The sequence below is a fragment of the Bos grunniens genome, chromosome 13 (assembly GCF_055505025.1).
Source record: "Bos grunniens cultivar Pamir isolate PY7600 chromosome 13, Bosgru_T2T1.0, whole genome shotgun sequence".
Lineage (NCBI taxonomy): Eukaryota > Metazoa > Chordata > Mammalia > Artiodactyla > Bovidae > Bos > Bos grunniens.
Genome location: NC_141177.1, coordinates 5,247,487 through 5,264,281, shown reverse-complemented (window position 1 = coordinate 5,264,281; position 16,795 = coordinate 5,247,487). Strand labels below are relative to the sequence as shown.

The 16,795-nt window shown below is 52.8% G+C and overlaps 1 protein-coding gene and 1 long non-coding RNA gene across 2 annotated transcripts; both read left to right on the top strand.

Moving 5' to 3' along the window:
* The first annotated feature begins 525 nt into the window (after positions 1 to 525).
* On the top strand, positions 526 to 2,416 carry CEBPB (CCAAT enhancer binding protein beta). The gene has a single exon (XM_086331389.1). The coding sequence runs from the start codon at positions 731 to 733 to the stop codon at positions 1,775 to 1,777; it is 1,047 nt and encodes a 348-aa protein (XP_086187515.1). The 5' UTR covers positions 526 to 730; the 3' UTR covers positions 1,778 to 2,416.
* Positions 2,417 to 10,212: 7,796 nt separating this feature from the next.
* LOC147360006 (uncharacterized) lies at positions 10,213 to 11,608 on the top strand. Its single transcript, XR_015138905.1, has 2 exons — positions 10,213 to 10,841; positions 11,391 to 11,608. It is a non-coding gene; the product is annotated as an uncharacterized LOC147360006 (long non-coding RNA).
* The last annotated feature ends 5,187 nt before the right edge of the window (positions 11,609 to 16,795 follow it).

Below are 16,795 nucleotides of genomic sequence, written 5' to 3'. Positions count from 1 at the left end.
TCCGGGAGTCCGAGCTGGGAGGTGTTGGGGTCTCCAGCATCCCTGGCTGGGGGGAGGGGGGCGCGTCCCTTCCCTGGAGAGCCAGGCCCGGCGGCCGCGGCTCCCGAAGGCCAGCGCCTCCTCCAGCAGGGGGCGGGCGGCGGCCGCGTTCGGGGTGGGAGCAGACGGCCGCCCGGCCCCCTCCCGGGGCTCCCCCTCCCTTCTCGTCCGGCGGCCGGCCCAGAGGGGGCGGTCCGGGGGCGGGCTCGCGCCTCTCCGCGCTCGCCATCTCGGGGCCGCCGGGTGGGAGTGGGCTGGGAGGGGGGGCCGAGGCCTCTCCCCCCGGCCCCGCAGGCCGGGGGACCCCCGGGGGCGCGCTTCGGGTCTCCAGCCCGGCCCGCCGGCGCCCGTCCGGGGGTCCCGGGCGGCCGCGGCGTGTCCTCTGCGTGCCCGGGGAGGGAGGGGCCGCCGCCGGGCGTGACGCAGCCGTTGCTATGGCCCGCCTTTATAAATAAACGGGCTCGGGAGAAACTTTAGCGAGTCAGAGCCGCGCACGAGACCGGGAAGGGGACCCACCCGAGGGTCCGGCCGGCAGCCCCCTGCACTGATAGCGGCCACCCCGGAGCAGCGGCGGCGGCGGCAGCAGCGGCGGCGGCGACACAGCAGCGACTGTTCGGAGCCGGGAGGCCGCGCCACCTGCGGGCCGGCCGGCGCGGGCAGCCCCAGGCCCCCTCCCCGGGCACCCGCGTTCATGCAACGCCTGGTGGCCTGGGACCCAGCATGTCTCCCCCTGCCGCCGCCGCCGCCCGCCTTTAAATCCATGGAAGTGGCCAACTTCTACTACGAGGCGGACTGCTTGGCTGCTGCGTACGGCGGCAAGGCGGCCCCCGCGGCGCCCCCGGCGGCCAGACCCGGGCCGCGCCCCCCCGCCGGCGAGCTGGGTAGCATCGGAGAGCACGAGCGCGCCATCGACTTCAGCCCCTACCTGGAGCCGCTGGGCGCGCCGCAGGCCCCGGCACCCACCACGGCCTCGGACACCTTCGAGGCGGCTCCGCCCGCGCCCGCCCCCGCGCCCGCCTCCTCCGGGCAGCACCACGACTTCCTCTCCGACCTCTTCTCCGACGACTACGGGGGCAAGAACTGCAAGAAGGCGGCCGAGTACGGCTACGTGAGCCTGGGCCGCCTGGGGGCCGCCAAGGGAGCGCTGCACCCGGGCTGCTTCGCGCCCCTGCACCCGCCGCCGCCGCCGCCGCCGCCGCCGGCCGAGCTCAAGGCGGAGCCGGGCTTCGAGCCCGCGGACTGCAAGCGGAAGGAGGAGGCCGGAGCTCCGGGCGGCGGCGCCGCGGGCATGGCGGCCGGCTTCCCGTACGCGCTGCGCGCCTACCTCGGCTACCAGGCGGTGCCGAGCGGCAGCAGCGGGAGCCTGTCCACGTCCTCGTCGTCCAGCCCGCCCGGCACGCCAAGCCCCGCCGACGCCAAGGCGACCCCGGCCGCCGCCGCCTGTTACGCGGGGGCGGCGCCGGCGCCCTCGCAGGTCAAGAGCAAGGCCAAGAAGACGGTGGACAAGCACAGCGACGAGTACAAGATCCGGCGGGAGCGCAACAACATCGCGGTGCGCAAGAGCCGCGACAAGGCCAAGATGCGCAACCTGGAGACGCAGCACAAGGTCCTGGAGCTCACGGCCGAGAACGAGCGGCTCCAGAAGAAGGTGGAGCAACTGTCGCGCGAGCTCAGCACCCTGCGGAACTTGTTCAAGCAGCTGCCCGAGCCTCTGCTCGCCTCCTCCGGCCACTGCTAGCGCGGCCCCCGCGCGCGTCCCCCGCGGCCGGCCGGCCGGTCCCCGCGCTGCCGGGCGCGCCGCGGCCGCCGAGACTCCGGGGAGCGCCCGCGCGCCCGCCCGCGCCCCTGGCGGCGCCGGCAGAACTTTGGCACTGGGGCACTGGGCAGCGCGGGGAGCGCGTCGGTAATTTTAATATTTTATTATATATATCTATCTATATTTTTGTCCACACCAGCCGCACGTGCAGACGGGGCGCCCGCCCGCGGTGTTATTTAAAGAAGAGATGTCTATGTGTACAGATGAATGATAAACTCTTGCCTCTCCTCCTGCCCACCCCCCTCTCCGGGCGCCGGCGGGCGGGCCGGTTTCGAAGTTGATGCAATCGGTTTAAACATGGCTGAACGCGTGTGTACACGGGACTGACGCAACCCACGTGTAACTGTCAGCCGGGCCCTGAGTAATCGCTTAAAGATGTTCCTACGGGGTTGTTGCTGTTGATGTTGTTTTTTGTTTTTGTTGGTTTTTTTTTTTTTGGCCTTTTTTTTGTATCATAAAAAATAATCTATTTCTATGAGAAAAGAGGCATCTGTATATTTGGGAATCTTTTCCGTTTCGAGCATTAAGAACACTTTTAATAAACTTTTGTTTTGTTTTTTTTTTTTTTTGAGATTGTTTAAAAAGCCTTTTGGGGGCAGTAGTTGGCTTTTTTTTTTTTTTTTTCTTCCCCTTTATTTTGGATTTATATTTGCCTTTCTGTTGTGTGGGGTTGTTGTTGTTGTTGTGTGTGTGTGAGAGAGAGAGAGAGCGCTGCTATTATTTTTGGCATTTTAGGTGGTTGGGTGGGGGTGTTGCAGCTGCTTATTCTCCTCTGCTACTCCCGCCCCCCAGCCCCACCCCCAGGGCCTGTGCTTGGAGATCGGGGTATCAGGCCTGGCTCGGGGGAGGGGCAGAGGAGTGCTGGGTCAGGCTTTCAGGGTGACTCAGTCCCGCTGAGTGCTGGGGAGGAGTGACTAGGAGCCCTGCTTGGGGAGGGCCTGCAGGGCCTCCGGCTGGTCCTGAGTGCAGGGCTTGGGTTTGGAGGGGCTTGGCGGGTTCTGATCTCTGCACAGTGCTTGGGGACCCAGTCCACGGGACTGTGACTCTGAAAGAGAAGGGGTACAGGTCTTGGTCCTACTGAACCCAAGTCGGAGCAGACTATTTCGAAAGTGAAGCCGGGCAGGGTGTTTAGAAAATAGTGTGTGTGCGTATGTATATTTTTAAGAGAGTAGCCTGGGTGTGTGGGTGAGCTTGTGTTTGTGTGTTCTGGCCAGAGGGAGGGGAGAATCCAGAATCGGGCTCTGTTGGGGAGGCGGGGGAAGGGTTCCTATACGTTCACTCCTTTTCCTAGCACCACCTGTCCTGCTTGTACCTACGGTGGACACTGAGGCCCAGGCTTACCTGCTCAAGGACGCTGAGCCCAGGTGTGAACCCAGGACTGCCGTCCCTGATTCCCTGTGACAGAAATGGCCCCGGGCAAGGCTGCGTCTTCCCTGCCCCCTGCTACACTCCTGCCTGCCCCTTTGCATGGCTCCTCCACCCCCCGTTCCAGCCCTGGATGGCATTCCTGAGAGTTGAGGATGTAGACGGAGGGGTTTGTGGATACCCGTACAGCGTCCCACGGTGCCTGGCATGCAGGAGGTGTTATATAAGCGTTTGCTCTTGTTATTATTTTTCGCTGGGAGGCTCCTGGCATTTGGCACTTGAATCTTCAGTGCAGCGCGAGTGTGGCCAGCGCTCGCCAGGGGCCAGTGTCCAGTAAGCCCTGGACCTGCCCATCTCATTTAAATCTCACAGCCACCTTCAAAGAGGTTGCTACCATTACATGGCCTGCTTTCAGAGCTGTGAATCTGCCTTTTGGCTGTCACACCCGTAAGGGTGAGAAATATGTTTGTGGGGGGAGCCCTGCTTTAGGAATTCAGGGGTTGAGGGAGGGTGGAATAGGGGGGCTTTGTAGATGAGTTTGCTGAGGACCTGGGATCTCAGGAGCAGTTGGTGATACCGTGGTTTGAGAAGGGGCAATGTGCTTCCTCTCCATTGCCCTTTGGGTGCCTGGATGTTTCCCCCCCTCCCCGTGGAAGCCTGTGGGAAACAGACACTCAGCCCCCACCGTTACGGAGCCAAGGACCAAAGCAAACGCCACCTCCCTAGCCCCGCTTGTCGCCTGGGCACTGGGCACACGTAACTTAGGCCCTGGGCAGCCGGAAGACTGATGGGAAGCCGCAGTGTCAAAGTCCGCTCAGTACCAGCACCAGCACGTCAGCTCCTGCCTCTGGGATTTACCTGCTGAGGGGCAGAGTGGGTGGGGGGCTGACCTCGGGAATGAGGTAGCTCAGTCTTTGGCTCGGGGGGTGGGGGGAGGAAGTCGCCATTTAGGAGGGAACCTCTCCAATCCTCGCTCTTTCATTCGTGAAGAGTTGGCTGGTTACTGCCACTTCTCACCCATTTTTTGTCACCAGAGGATGCAAAGGAGGTGAGAGGCAAGAAGTCTGGGCAGAGAGTGGCCCCAAGCTCCTGTTTCCTGAGCGCTGCTGCACAGCGAGTGTGGAGTGTCACTGTTCACACACTCAGACCCTCCTATCATTGACACAAGCACCCGGGGAAGGGGCTACACTGGTTTGACAAAAGTAAACTCAGGCCTATGGTAGCGGGGTTACTGCTCAGGAAGAACAAGGGTGGAGCCAGTTAGCCAAGTTCGGCTCCGAAGTCTCTGGGGAAAGCTTGGGGCTGAAAGCCTGGTTGGTAACCTCAGCCCCCACCCAAGTCCTGGGCCCTGCCTGGAGGAATCCTTGCCCCCCAGCTCATGCACCTCGAATGCCAGAGTTTAGTGACTTGCTTATGGTTTCACAGTTCGGAAGCAGCATTAAAGGAATTTAAACCCGAGCCATCTGACGGCCCTTGAAGAGGGCTTGGAGAAACAGTTAACAGGTTGAGGGCTCTGATGGTGCTCCAGGCGGCACATGAGGGCACTGTGGACAGAGCTGTGCCCAGAGGACTTGGGGATGTCATAAATGGGGGACACCCACTGTATGCGTGTGCATCGCCAGGCTGCAGGCTCACAGGGAAGAGGGAGGGTCTGTTCAAAAGCTGGGAAACGAGAGAGACAGAGAGAACAGGATGGGGTGAAGCAGGAGGAGGCCAGGGGTGTGCCTCAAAGAGCGGGAATCACAGTGGGTGCACACTCGTACTTAGAGTGAGCAAGACGTACGCACAGATGGATTTGCTGGTTTCTCCCAGCTGCCTGGTCACGTTAACCACAGACCCATTTAGTGGGGTTGACCACTGAGGCTAGCTGGAAACCGTCACCAATGTTTGCTTAGGACAGGAGAGTTGACAGAATACACTGGTGCCTTGTAATCTTAGGCAGTTGCCCCACAGCCGGGCGATTTTTACCAGGGATAGAAGTGAGTGTCAGAAATTGAAGCTGGAGACACTGGTGGGCGCCGGACCCTCTGCTCACCACGTACTGGCTTATCAGCCTCTTGGAGGCCCTGGCTTTTGTTACTGGCATTTTCCTGCCAATCAAGCTGGCTCAGAGAGGGGAGGTGACCTGTCCAAGGTTGCACAGCTAAGGATCGTGACAGTCAGGATGGGAAAGGGAAGGGGGACTTCCCCATCTAAACACCTAAGGAATGTGTCCTCCCCCTAAATCCTATCTAGACTTCTCTGGGACTGTTTTGTCCCTGTTTCTGAGACACCAGTTTTATTTTTATTTTTTTCACTTATTCCTTAAGCATTTATTGAGCACCTGCTCTGTGCCAGGCCTTATGCTGGGTGCTGGGGACACATTCCCAAAACGGAGATGATGAGTTTTGGGGACGGGCGGCAGACAGCGAGGACAAGATAATGACAGATGGGGACAAGGGCTCAGAGGGAAGGCAGGTAGGGCAGGGCGGCGTGGGGGCATCCGGGAAGGCCTCTCCTGGGAGGACGCATCCGCAGAGGCCAGGGTCAGGTGGGGCATGGGGGGCGGGAAGAGCCTCGGTTTTCAGAGCCCTCGCCCTACTCCAGGCATCACCACCTGTGCCTTTTATCTGCGCTAATCCAATGACTCGGGTGCTGCTTAACAACCCCTTCTCTGGTTGGACAAACAGGCCCAGAGAGGCGAAGGCACTGGCCCTGTGGCTGGGAAGTGATAGCATGAAGTCTCCTGCTTCCCTCTCCCTGCCCCAAAGCTTTCCTCTGCTCTTTTCTTCTCCTGACACCTGCCCCCCCCCACAAACTTAGTCTTCTCTCAGCCTGGCTGACCACCTGGATGACCAGTGGTGGAGTCCCAGTGGCCCCAGCTGGCTAGTTTGCTAGCCGCCCCTCCTTAGGGGTTTTCAACCTTGTACTGACCATGGCCACGTATAGTGGGGTGATGGGGGCTAGAGAGGGCTGGGGAATCGGGGGGTTCCTGAGGCTCCAGCCTACTGGAGTTGGAGCCCCTCCCAGGTGCCTACTGAGGCCAAGAGGTAGGAGTCCTACGTCAAAGAGTGGGGAGCTGACGCTTTGAGAAGGGACATCACTTGCCCAAAAGCAGTGAAGTTAGAATTTGAATCCATGTCTGTCTGAGACCCAGGCTAAGCCACTTTGTGGTGAGTTATTTGCTGTATGTGGGGGAACAGATGGGCAGACCTCGGTTTTGTACTCTCTAGCCCATCTTTGAGTAAGAGGCAGGGTGAGAAAAAAGCCTCCAAGTTTTGTCCCTTATTTGCTGGGTGACCTCCTGCAAGATGCTCAACCATTGTGGGCTGGGGCCTCCTCCCCCATGAACAGAGAGTAGTACCAGTGTGGTTCATGTACTCAGCCAGCCCCCAGTGAGCCCAAGGCAGGTCCTGTGCCCCTGGGGCTGACCTTCTGCTGGGGGAGCTGGTTGATGGGTTAGCAGGCTAATTTCAGAGCACGATGAAGACCTGGGGGAAAGTGGTAGAGGGTGACCGGGGAGACTGTTTACAGGGCATTCCAGGCAGAAGGAGCGGCAGGTGCGAAGGCCCTGAGACACGACCAAGCTCAGTGTGTTAGGGAAACAGTGACAAGCCTGTATGGCTGGCGTGGAGGTAGCCAGGGGTGTGGTGGGGCGGGGGAGACGGGGGTGGCTGGGTCCCTCACGCAGTGCCGTGGAGTGAGGCTCAGAGGGCTTGTCTGGGGATGAACAGCTAGATGTTCCCGTCAGGGCCTGGCACCTGGAAAGCTCTTGACAAGTTTGTTGGTGGAATGAGACATGTCCCTCGGCCTCTGGGTGAGGCAACGTGCAGTGGGTGAAGGGCGCACGGAGGCTGTGTGCCGGGGCCCGGGAGACCTTGCTGGTGTGGAGCCTCTGACCCAGGGCCTGAAGCCACTGGGAGCTGTTCAGCAGGCAGGAATGAGGGGAAGGCCATGCCAGGAGTGGGGCTTGGGAGGAGCGGAGGCAGGCAGCCAAGAGAGGGAGAGTTCTCTGGGAAGCGGTGAGAGCAGGGGAGAGGGCGCTGATGGCGGGGGGTGGGCAGGCCTCCCAGCGGCCTGGGGGGGCAGTAGGCGGTCAGAGGGGAGGCGAGAGCTGGACTCCAGGAGGAGTGTTTTCTTACTTGATTTCCTAAGTAGCATATGATCGTGGTAGGAGGGTTGGAGCACACAGAGTATCAGTAGGAGAAGGGAATACAAAGCACCCGTCATTCTCCTACCCAGAAATACAGACCCTCTTGACACTTGCTGTGTGGCCTTGGGGGATTTAGTTTACCTCTCTGAGCCTCTGTTTTCTTGTTTATAGAACGGAATAATAATAGCACCTGTCACGTAAAGTTGTGGCGAGAGTTAAATGAGTTAATCCATGCAGCATATTTAGAACGGTGCCAGCACACAGTCAGAAATAGCCATCATCACTAACAATAACAATGATGTTATTTATAACATCATTACCGTCTCGGTGGGTGAAGAGCCCAGATGCTAGAATTTGGCCCCTGTATTCTAGTTTGGAGTACCAGACCCTCTTGTGAAGTCATTCAGTCGTGTCCAACTCTTTGCAACCTCACGGACTGTAGCCTGCCAGGCTCCTCTGTCCATGGGATTTTCCAGGCAAGAGTACTGGAGTGGGGTGCCATTTCCATTCTCCAGGGGATCTTCCTGACCCAGGGCTTGAACCCAGGTCTCCTGCATTGCAGGCAGATGCTTTACTGTCTGAGCCACCAGGGAATCCCAGACTCCCTTACCTGTCTCCTGAAAAACATGTATGCAGGTCAAGAAGCAGAAGTTAGAACTGGACATGGAACAACTGACTGGTTGGAAATTGGGAAAGGAGTGTGACAAGACAGTATTTTGTTGCCCTGCTCATTTAACTTATGTGCAGAGTATATCATGCAAAATGCCAGACTGGATAAATCACAGCTGGAATCAAGATGGTGGGGAGAAATATCAACAATCTCAGGTATGCAGATGACACCACTCTTATGGGAGAAAGTGAAGAGGAACTAAAGAGCCTCTTGATGAGGGTGAAAGAGAAGAGTGAAAAAGCTGGCTTGAAATTCAACATTAAGAAACCTAATGTCATGGCTTCTGGTCCCATCATTTCATGGCAAATAGAAGGGGAAAAAGTGGAAGCAGTGACAGACTTTATTTTCTTGGGCTCCAAAATCACTGTGGAGGTGACAGCAGCCATGAAATTAAAAGATGCTTGCTCCTTGGAAGAAAAGCTATGAGAAATCTAGACTGTCTTTTAAAAAGCAGAGATACCACCCAGCTGACAAACATCCGTCTAGTCAAAGCTATGGTTTTTCCAATGGTCATGTATGGATGTGAGATTAGGACCATTAAGAAGGCTGAGCACTGAAGAACTGATGCTTTCAAATTGTGGTACTGGTGAAGACTCTTAAGAGTCCCTTGGGCTGCAAGGAGTCGATCAATTGACTAACCAGTCAATCTTAAAGGAAATCAACCCTGAATATTAATTGGAAGGACAGGTGCTGAAGCTGAAGCTCCAATACTTTGGCCATCTGAGACCAAGAGTCAACTCACTGGAAAAGACCTTGATGCTGGAAAAAACTGGAGGCAAAAGGAGAAGGGGGTGGCAGAGGATGAGATGATTGGATGGCATCACTGACTCAATGGACATGAATCTGAACAAGCTGTGGGAGAGTGGAGGACAGAGGAGCCTGGCGTGCTGCAGTCCATGGGGTCACAAAGAGTCGGATTTGACTTTGCGACTGAACAACAACAACAACATGCTAGTTCCAAAATCATGGTTTCCTGGTTGTGTGACTTGGAGCAAGTGACTGTATCTCGCTGTGTCTGTTTCCCCATCTGTCACAAGAGGGTAATATTCTTTATAGCATTTTGTAAAGTTTTAACAGGTTAATTTGTGCAGGGTGATTGTAGATAGAGACTTCTGTACACAGCAGTTATTTTCTTCCAGAATTTTTGTTCTGTGTATTGTTTCTTCAATATAGCAAATGTCTGTTTGATGTGCACCGCCTCCCTTTCTTCCTTAACAGTGGGACCTCTCTATTGCTAGGGGCAAGTGGCCTTACTAAGACTACATTTCCCAGCTTCTTTTGCAGTTAGGGATGACCAATAAGATATAAACAGAGATCGTGGGTGGGGTTTCCAGGAAGACTTAAAGTGGGCTGACTCAGCTTTGAGACACCTCCCCTTTTACCTCCAACTCCCATTTCTTTCTGCTTCCTGCCTAGAACTCAGATGTGATAGCTGGAGCTTCAAGGACCACTTTGAACACGAGGCAAACATTGAAGCCTGGGAGACACACACTGAGAGTGGTGAAACCAAAAGATAAAAGACATCTGGGTTCTTGATGGTAACACAGCAGCCACACCAGTCCTTGCCTGCCTCGCTCTGGACTTGTTTACATGATTGGAAAATAAATCTGTGCTTATTGAGGTCCCTGACATTTTGGCCTCCCATTACCAGCAGCTGAATCTATTTCTAACTGATACGTTTGCCAAAACGGAATCAACCTGTGTGGGCTGTTTGTGACCTGCATTTCTTGAATTTCTTAGTGATGCCCCAGTGTTTCCTTGTCTGAGAACATTCTATTGCACATGATCTCAAAGCAGGAGGTTGCTCTTTGCTTAGAAAGAATAATCTCCGTGCAATGTGGGGGATTCTCTGTGGTCTTGGATGGGTCCGTGACCCAGCCAGTGTTTCGGTAGGCATGGACTTAATTGTTCCCCAATTTCAGGTGCTACGGCGGCAAGCTTGCCCCTACCAAGACACGGAAAGTGGGAGATGGTCGTGTCAATATAGCGTTGGTTGATTTTCCCAAAGAAATGGGAGATCCAGATTTTTATGTGGAACCATTTTCTCTCTTAACAGCTTTATTGGTTTATAACTGGAATAGAATAAACTGCACTTTCCTAAATTGTGGGGCTTCTTAAGTGGTTCAGTGGTAAAGAATCCCTGCTAATGCCAGAGACAGGGGTTCAATCCCTGAGACAGGAAGATCCCCTGGAGAAGGAAATGGCAACCCACTCCAGTATTCTTGCCTGGGAAATCCTATGAATAGAGGAGCCTGGCGAGGCTACTGTCCATGGGGTCACAAAAAATGTTGGATATGACTTAGCGACTGAACAGCAGACAATGGGGTGGCAGGGTTTCTTTCGATTCGTTTCAGTTGCGGAAGTAACACATGAAGGAATCGGTCAGGAAAGTGTTCTCCCAGCCTCAGGTGCCTCCCCTGAGACTCTGAACCTCAGCGCCTGTTCGGACAGGCTTGAATCGGGACCTGGGAATGGACGGAGTCTCTTCCACTGAACCCAGTGAGCTCACACCCGGCTCCACGCTGTCCTCACATGAGCCACCGGGAGGCCCTCTGTTTGGAAACGGAGAGCGGCTCCACGCTGTCCTCACATGAGCCACTGGGAGGCCCTCTGTTTGGAAACGGAGAGGGCCAGCCCCCCGCTGCAGCTCACAGAGCCTGCCGGCAGCTGCGCTGGGGCCAGACACCCCACACCACCCCAAACAACCCCTCTGCCCCGAGCGGCCGCCCCTGCCTGCCCCACTGAACCTGTGGTCCGCCAGGGCCGAAAGGCACTTCAGCCAGCCCGCCCGGGGCCGGCCTGGCTGGGGTCTCTGCGAGGTGAGTCCGTAGGCCACGGAGCTGGGCGGGCGAGCTTTGACTTTTGTAGCTGTCCCCAGACTCCTGCCCCACGGGCCCTGGCCTGCGGAGCCCTGGAGGTGGGAGGTGGCCGGGGAGGAGGTGAGCCCCCCGGAGAGACCAGTGGGTGGGGGTCAGTAGGCTGTGGAGGAGACAGAATTGGGCGAGGAGTCGGGCCGCCCGGGCCGCCTTACGCAAGCCAGGCCTCAGGCCTCTCATGCCAAGTGGGGCCAGTCATCAAGATCGCTTGCCGGTTGGGGAGGGACACACAGGTGATGTCTTTTTTTCCTTTCGTCTTCAAACTCCGGTGTAGCACATTAGCTAGTCACGCTTCCCGGTTCTTGGGGTGAGATTGCCGTCAGTCCCTTCCAGCTCTGCAGGGCATTGTGTTTCATTTTCTGCCTCCATCCTGGCTTCCCCGCATCCATTCTACCCACTTCTCAACGCACACCTCCCCCCCCACCCCCACCTAATGTGGTTAATATCTATCCTTATTCATGCATCTCATCGTCTCGTGTCTTTTCTTCCTAGTGAAATATACACATACGGGAAAGTACACACGACACAGGTTCGCAGCTCAGTGGGCTTTCCCCGTGCGGACCCATGTGTGACCAGCATGGAGACCCCCAGACGGCTTGCCCAGAACGCCCGTCACCTCCGCCACCTGTGGGCAATCATCGTCCTGCTCTCTAACAGCAAACGCTAATTTTGCCTGCTTCTGCACTTCATATAAACGGGATCACACAATATGCCTTCTTTTGTGTCTGACTTCTTTCTGTGTGTGTGTGTGTGTGTGTGTGATTTCTTTCTTAAGCAATTTGTTCATTTATTTTTGGCTGTGCTGGGTCTTGGTTGCTGTGCGGGCTTTTCTCTAGTTGTGGCGAGCGGGGGCTACTCTCAAGTTGCGATGTGCGGGCTTCTTACTGTGGTGGCTTCTCTTGTGGCCAAGCTCTTGTGGTGCACGGGCTTAGCTGGTCCTCGGCAACTAGTATTTTCCTGGATCAGACACCAAACCGCTGTCTCCTGCATTGGCAGGTGGATTCTTTCTCTGTGGCTGAGCCACCAGGGAAGCCCCAGTGTCTGACTCCTTTCTGTATTGTATCTGCAACATTGATCCAAGTTTCTGTGTGTATTGGCGTTTGTTCCTTTTCATTACTGCATGGACACCAAATATCACGACGTCTTTACCCATTTTATTGCTGAGGGACATTGGGGTTGTTTCCAGCTTTTAGGTCTTCAGGATTGAGGCTGTGGTGAACATTCTAGAATACATGTCTTTTGGTGAGCATGTGTGCATATTTCAGCTGGGCATATACCCAGGAGTTCCTTGCTGAGTCATAGGAAATGCTATGAGTATGTGCTTTAATTCCTGGTAGTCATATTCAGTCCTAGTTCTGATTCCATTTCTTAACTCTCTCTCTCTTTTTTTTTTTTTTCTGTTTTAAAAATACTTTCTGTCTTGGTCGGTTTGGTTGCCATAACAGAATACCATAGGCTGAGTGACCTCTAAACAGGAGAAATCTCTCTCTCACAGTTCTGGATGCTGAGAAGTTCAAGTTGCCGGCAGATCTGGTGTCTGGTGAGGTCCTGATTCCTAGAGTCTGGGTCCTCACAGGTGCTAATCTCATTCCTAAAGGGACCTAATCACCTCCTCAAGGCCCTCCCTCTAAATACCTGCTGCTGCTGCTAAGTCACTTCAGTCGTGTCTGACTCTGTGTGATCCCACAGACGGAAGCCCACTAGCCTCCCTGGGATTCTCCAGGCAAGAAGACTGGAGTGGGTTGTTCCATGCATGAATTTATAGCATTTTTTACTTTGAAAAAAGATCTCACATTTATAGAAAAGTTACCAATATGGTAAAAGAACATTTTTCCTCCCTGAATTATTTGAGAATTGATTGTTGACCTATTGCCTGATCACCCCTTGATACTTTGATGTATAGTTCCTACAAACAGGACATTTTCTATATAACCACCATTTAACCATCAAAATTAGGAAATTAACATTCTGCATTACTGCCAGGCCCTCGGACCCACTCAGGTTTCACCAGATGTCCTAATAACGTCCAGTATGAGGATGCAGTTCAGAGCACATGCTGTATTTAGCTGCCATGTCTCTTTAGTCTCCTTTAATCTAGAACAGCTCCTCAGTCTTTTCTCCATTCTCATGACCTTGACTCTCTTGAGGTTGACAGGCCAGCTGTTTTGTAGCATATCCTTCACCTTGGGTTTGTCTCTTGTTTCCTTGTAGTTAGAGTCAGGTCATGCCTCTTCACACCATGCAGAGAAATCACGGTAGTGACGCTGTGTTCTTTTCTTTGTCCTATGGTTGATGGTATTTACTCCCTGCCCTTGCCCCCACTTTTACCGAGAAATAATTGATGGATGGCATTGTATAAGTTAAAGGTTTGATGCTTTTGAACTGTGGTGTTGGACAAGACTCTTAAGAGTCCCTTGGACTGCAAGGAGATCCAACCAGTCAATCCTAAAGGAAATCAACCCTGAATATTCATTGCAAGGACTGATGCTGAAGCTGAAGCTCCAATACTTTGGCCACCTGATGCGAAGAGCTGACTCATTGGAAAAGACCCTGATGCTGGGAAAGATTGAAGGTGGGAGGAGAAGGGGATGACAGAGGACGAGATGGTTGGATGGCATCACTGACTCAATGGACATGAGTTTGAGTAAGCTCCGGAAGTTGGTGATGGACAAGGAAGCCTGGCGTGCTGCAGTCCATGGGGTTGCAAAGAGTCGGACACAACTGAGTGACTGAACTGAAGTTAAAGGTGTACAACAGAATGATTTGATACATCCATATATTATAAAATGATCACTACAGTAAGTTAACACCCCTCCCCTCACATGGCTATAACATTTTTTTCCTTGTGGTGAGGATGGTGGTGCTTACTTCCATCACTTGAAGAGATTATGTGTGACAATGAATGTCTGTGAAGTTACTTTTTCTCCCCTTTGCCATTGATAATTGTTTGAGGGGAGGCACTTTGAAACCATGTAACTATCCCATTGCTCATCAAGCTGTCAATTACTAATTTATTTTTGTTAGTTTCTTGCCCTTTTCACCTGTTGGCACCATTCTTTAAGCACTTCCCCAGCCTTGTAGCCACTGGAGAAGGAAATGGCAACCCACTCCAGTGTTCTTGCCTGGAGAATCCCAGGAGCCTGGTGGGCTGCCGTCTATGGGGTCGCACAGAGTCGGACACGAGCGACTGAACTGAACTGAACTGAACTAGCCTTGTTAGCAGGAGGTGTTCCGGATTCGGATAGTGCTTTCCCTGCTCCAGCCCTGGAATCAGCCATTTCTCCAAGGATCCTGGGCTCCTTTTTGTAACGAACAGTAGAAGCCAATATCTTGGCAGGAAGTGTGCTTATCGCTGCTGGAGTCTGTCTACTCCCAGGCTGTCTTAGGGCTGTGTGTCTATAAATATACACATACACACATATGTATATTTACATTCTTATGTATGTATATAGACATACATTTACATACATATTATCACTATTTCTGCACCTGTCTATCATCATCATCGGCTATCATCTATTAGAAGACTATGAGTTTCCAACTGAAAACTCTAGTTCCACTCCAGCACCACAACACTGATTCTGTTTGTCTCTCTCGAACTGGGAACTCTCTTTTCAACAGGGAGAAAATTGGCTCCCATTACCCTTAGTATATCTCCTTATCTGACGGCCCCCTGCATGTCACCGACTTCCTATCTCTGCACACCGCCCTCCGCCGCCACCCCACATGCCCCATTTGGATGCCTCCTCTGGCCCTTCGCCGTGTCACCTATCTTGTGGATGATTTCAGTTCCATTCCCTCATGTTCTTTATGCATTTTTCTTTTTAATTTTTATTTAATCTGAATATATAGATCAGATCAGATCAGATCAGTTGCTCAATCATGTCCAACTCTTCGTGACCCCATGAATAGCAGCACGCCAGGCCTCCTTGTCCATCACCAACTCCCAGAGTTCACTCAGATTCATGTCCATCGAGTCAGTGATGCCATCCAGCCATCTCAGCCTCTGTCGTCCCCTTCTCCTCTTGCCCCCAATCCCTCCCAGCATCAGAGTCTTTTCCAATGAGTCAACTCTTCACATGAGGTGGCCAAAGTACTGGAGTTTCAGCTTTAGCATCATTCCTTCCAAAGAAATTCCAGGGCTGAGCTCCTTCAGAATGGACTGGTTGGATCTCCTTGCAGTCCAAGGGACTCTCAAGAGTCTTCTCCAACACCACAGTTCAAAAGCATCAATTCTTTGGCGCTCAGCCTTCTTCACAGTCCAACTCTCACATCCATACATGACCACAGGAAAAACCATAGCCTTGACTAGACAGACCTTTGTTGGCAAAGTAATGTCTCTGCTTTTGAATATGCTATCTAGGTTGGTCATAACTTTCCTTCCAAGGAGTAAGCATCTTTTAATTTCATGGCTGCAGTCACCATCTGCAGTGATTTTGGAGCCCCCCAAAAATAAAGTCTGACACTGTTTCCCCATCTATTTCCCATGAAGTGATGGGATCGGATGCCATGATCTTCGTCTTCTGAATGTTGAGCTTTAAGCCAACTTTTTCACTCTCCACTTTCACTTTCATCAAGAGGCTTTTGAGTTCCTCTTCACTTTCTGCCATAAGGGTGGTGTCATCTGCATATCTGAGGTTATTGATATTTCTCCCGGCAATCTGATTCCAGCTTGTTTCTTCCAGTCCAGCATTTCTCATGATGTACTCTGCATACAAGTTAAATAAGCAGGGTGACAATATACAACCTTGATGTACTCCTTTTCCTATTTGGAACCAGTCTGTTGTTCCATGTCCAGTTCTAACTGTTGCTTCCTGACCTGCATACAAATTTCTCAAGAGGCAGGTCAGGTGGTCTGGTATTCCCATCTCTTTCAGAATTTTCCACAGTTTATTGTGATCCACACAGTCAAAGGCTTTGGCATAGTCAATAAAGCAGAAATAGATGTTTTTCTGGAACTCTCTTGCTTTTTCCATGATCCAGCAGATGTTGGCAATTTGATCTCTGGTTCTTCTGCCTTTTCTAAAACCAGCTTGAACATCAGGAAGTTCACGGTTCACATATTGCTGAAGCCTGGCTTGGAGAATTTTGAGCATTACTTTACTAGCGTGTGAGATGAGTGCAATTGTGCGGTAGTTTGAGCATTCTTTGGCATTGCCTTTCTTTGGGATTGGAATGAAGACTGACATTTCCCAGTCCTATGGCCACTGCTGAATTTTCCAAATTTGCTGGCATATTGAGTGCAGCACTTGCACAGCATCATCTTTCAGGATTTGGAATAGCTCAACTGGAATTCCATCACCTCCACTAGCTTTGTTTGTAGTGATGCTTTCTAAGGCCCACTTGACTTCACATTCCAGGATGTCTGGCTCTAGGTCAGTGATCACACCATCGTCATTATCTGGGTCATGAAGATCTTTTTTGTACAGTTCTTCTGTGTATTCTTGCCATCTCTTGTTAATATCTTCTGCTTCTGTTAGGTCCATATCATTTCTGTCCTTTATCGAGCCCATCTTTGCATGAAATGTTCCTTTGCTATCTCTGATTTTCTTGAGGAGATCTCTAGTCTTTCCCATTCTGTTGTTTTCCTCTATTTCTTTGCATTGATCGCTGAAGAAGGCTTTCTTATCTCTTCTTGCTATTCTTTGGAACTCTGCATTCAGATGTTTATATGTTTCCTTTTCTCCTTTGCTTTTCGCTTCTCTTCTTTTCACAGCTATTTGTAAGGCCTCCCCAGACAGCCATTTTGCTCTTTTGCATTTCTTTTCCATGGGGATGGTCTTGATCCCTGTCTCCTGTACAATGTCATGAACCTCATTCCATAGTTCATCAGGCACTCTGTCTATCAGATCTAGGCCCTTAAATCTATTTCTCACTTCCACTGTATAATCATAAGG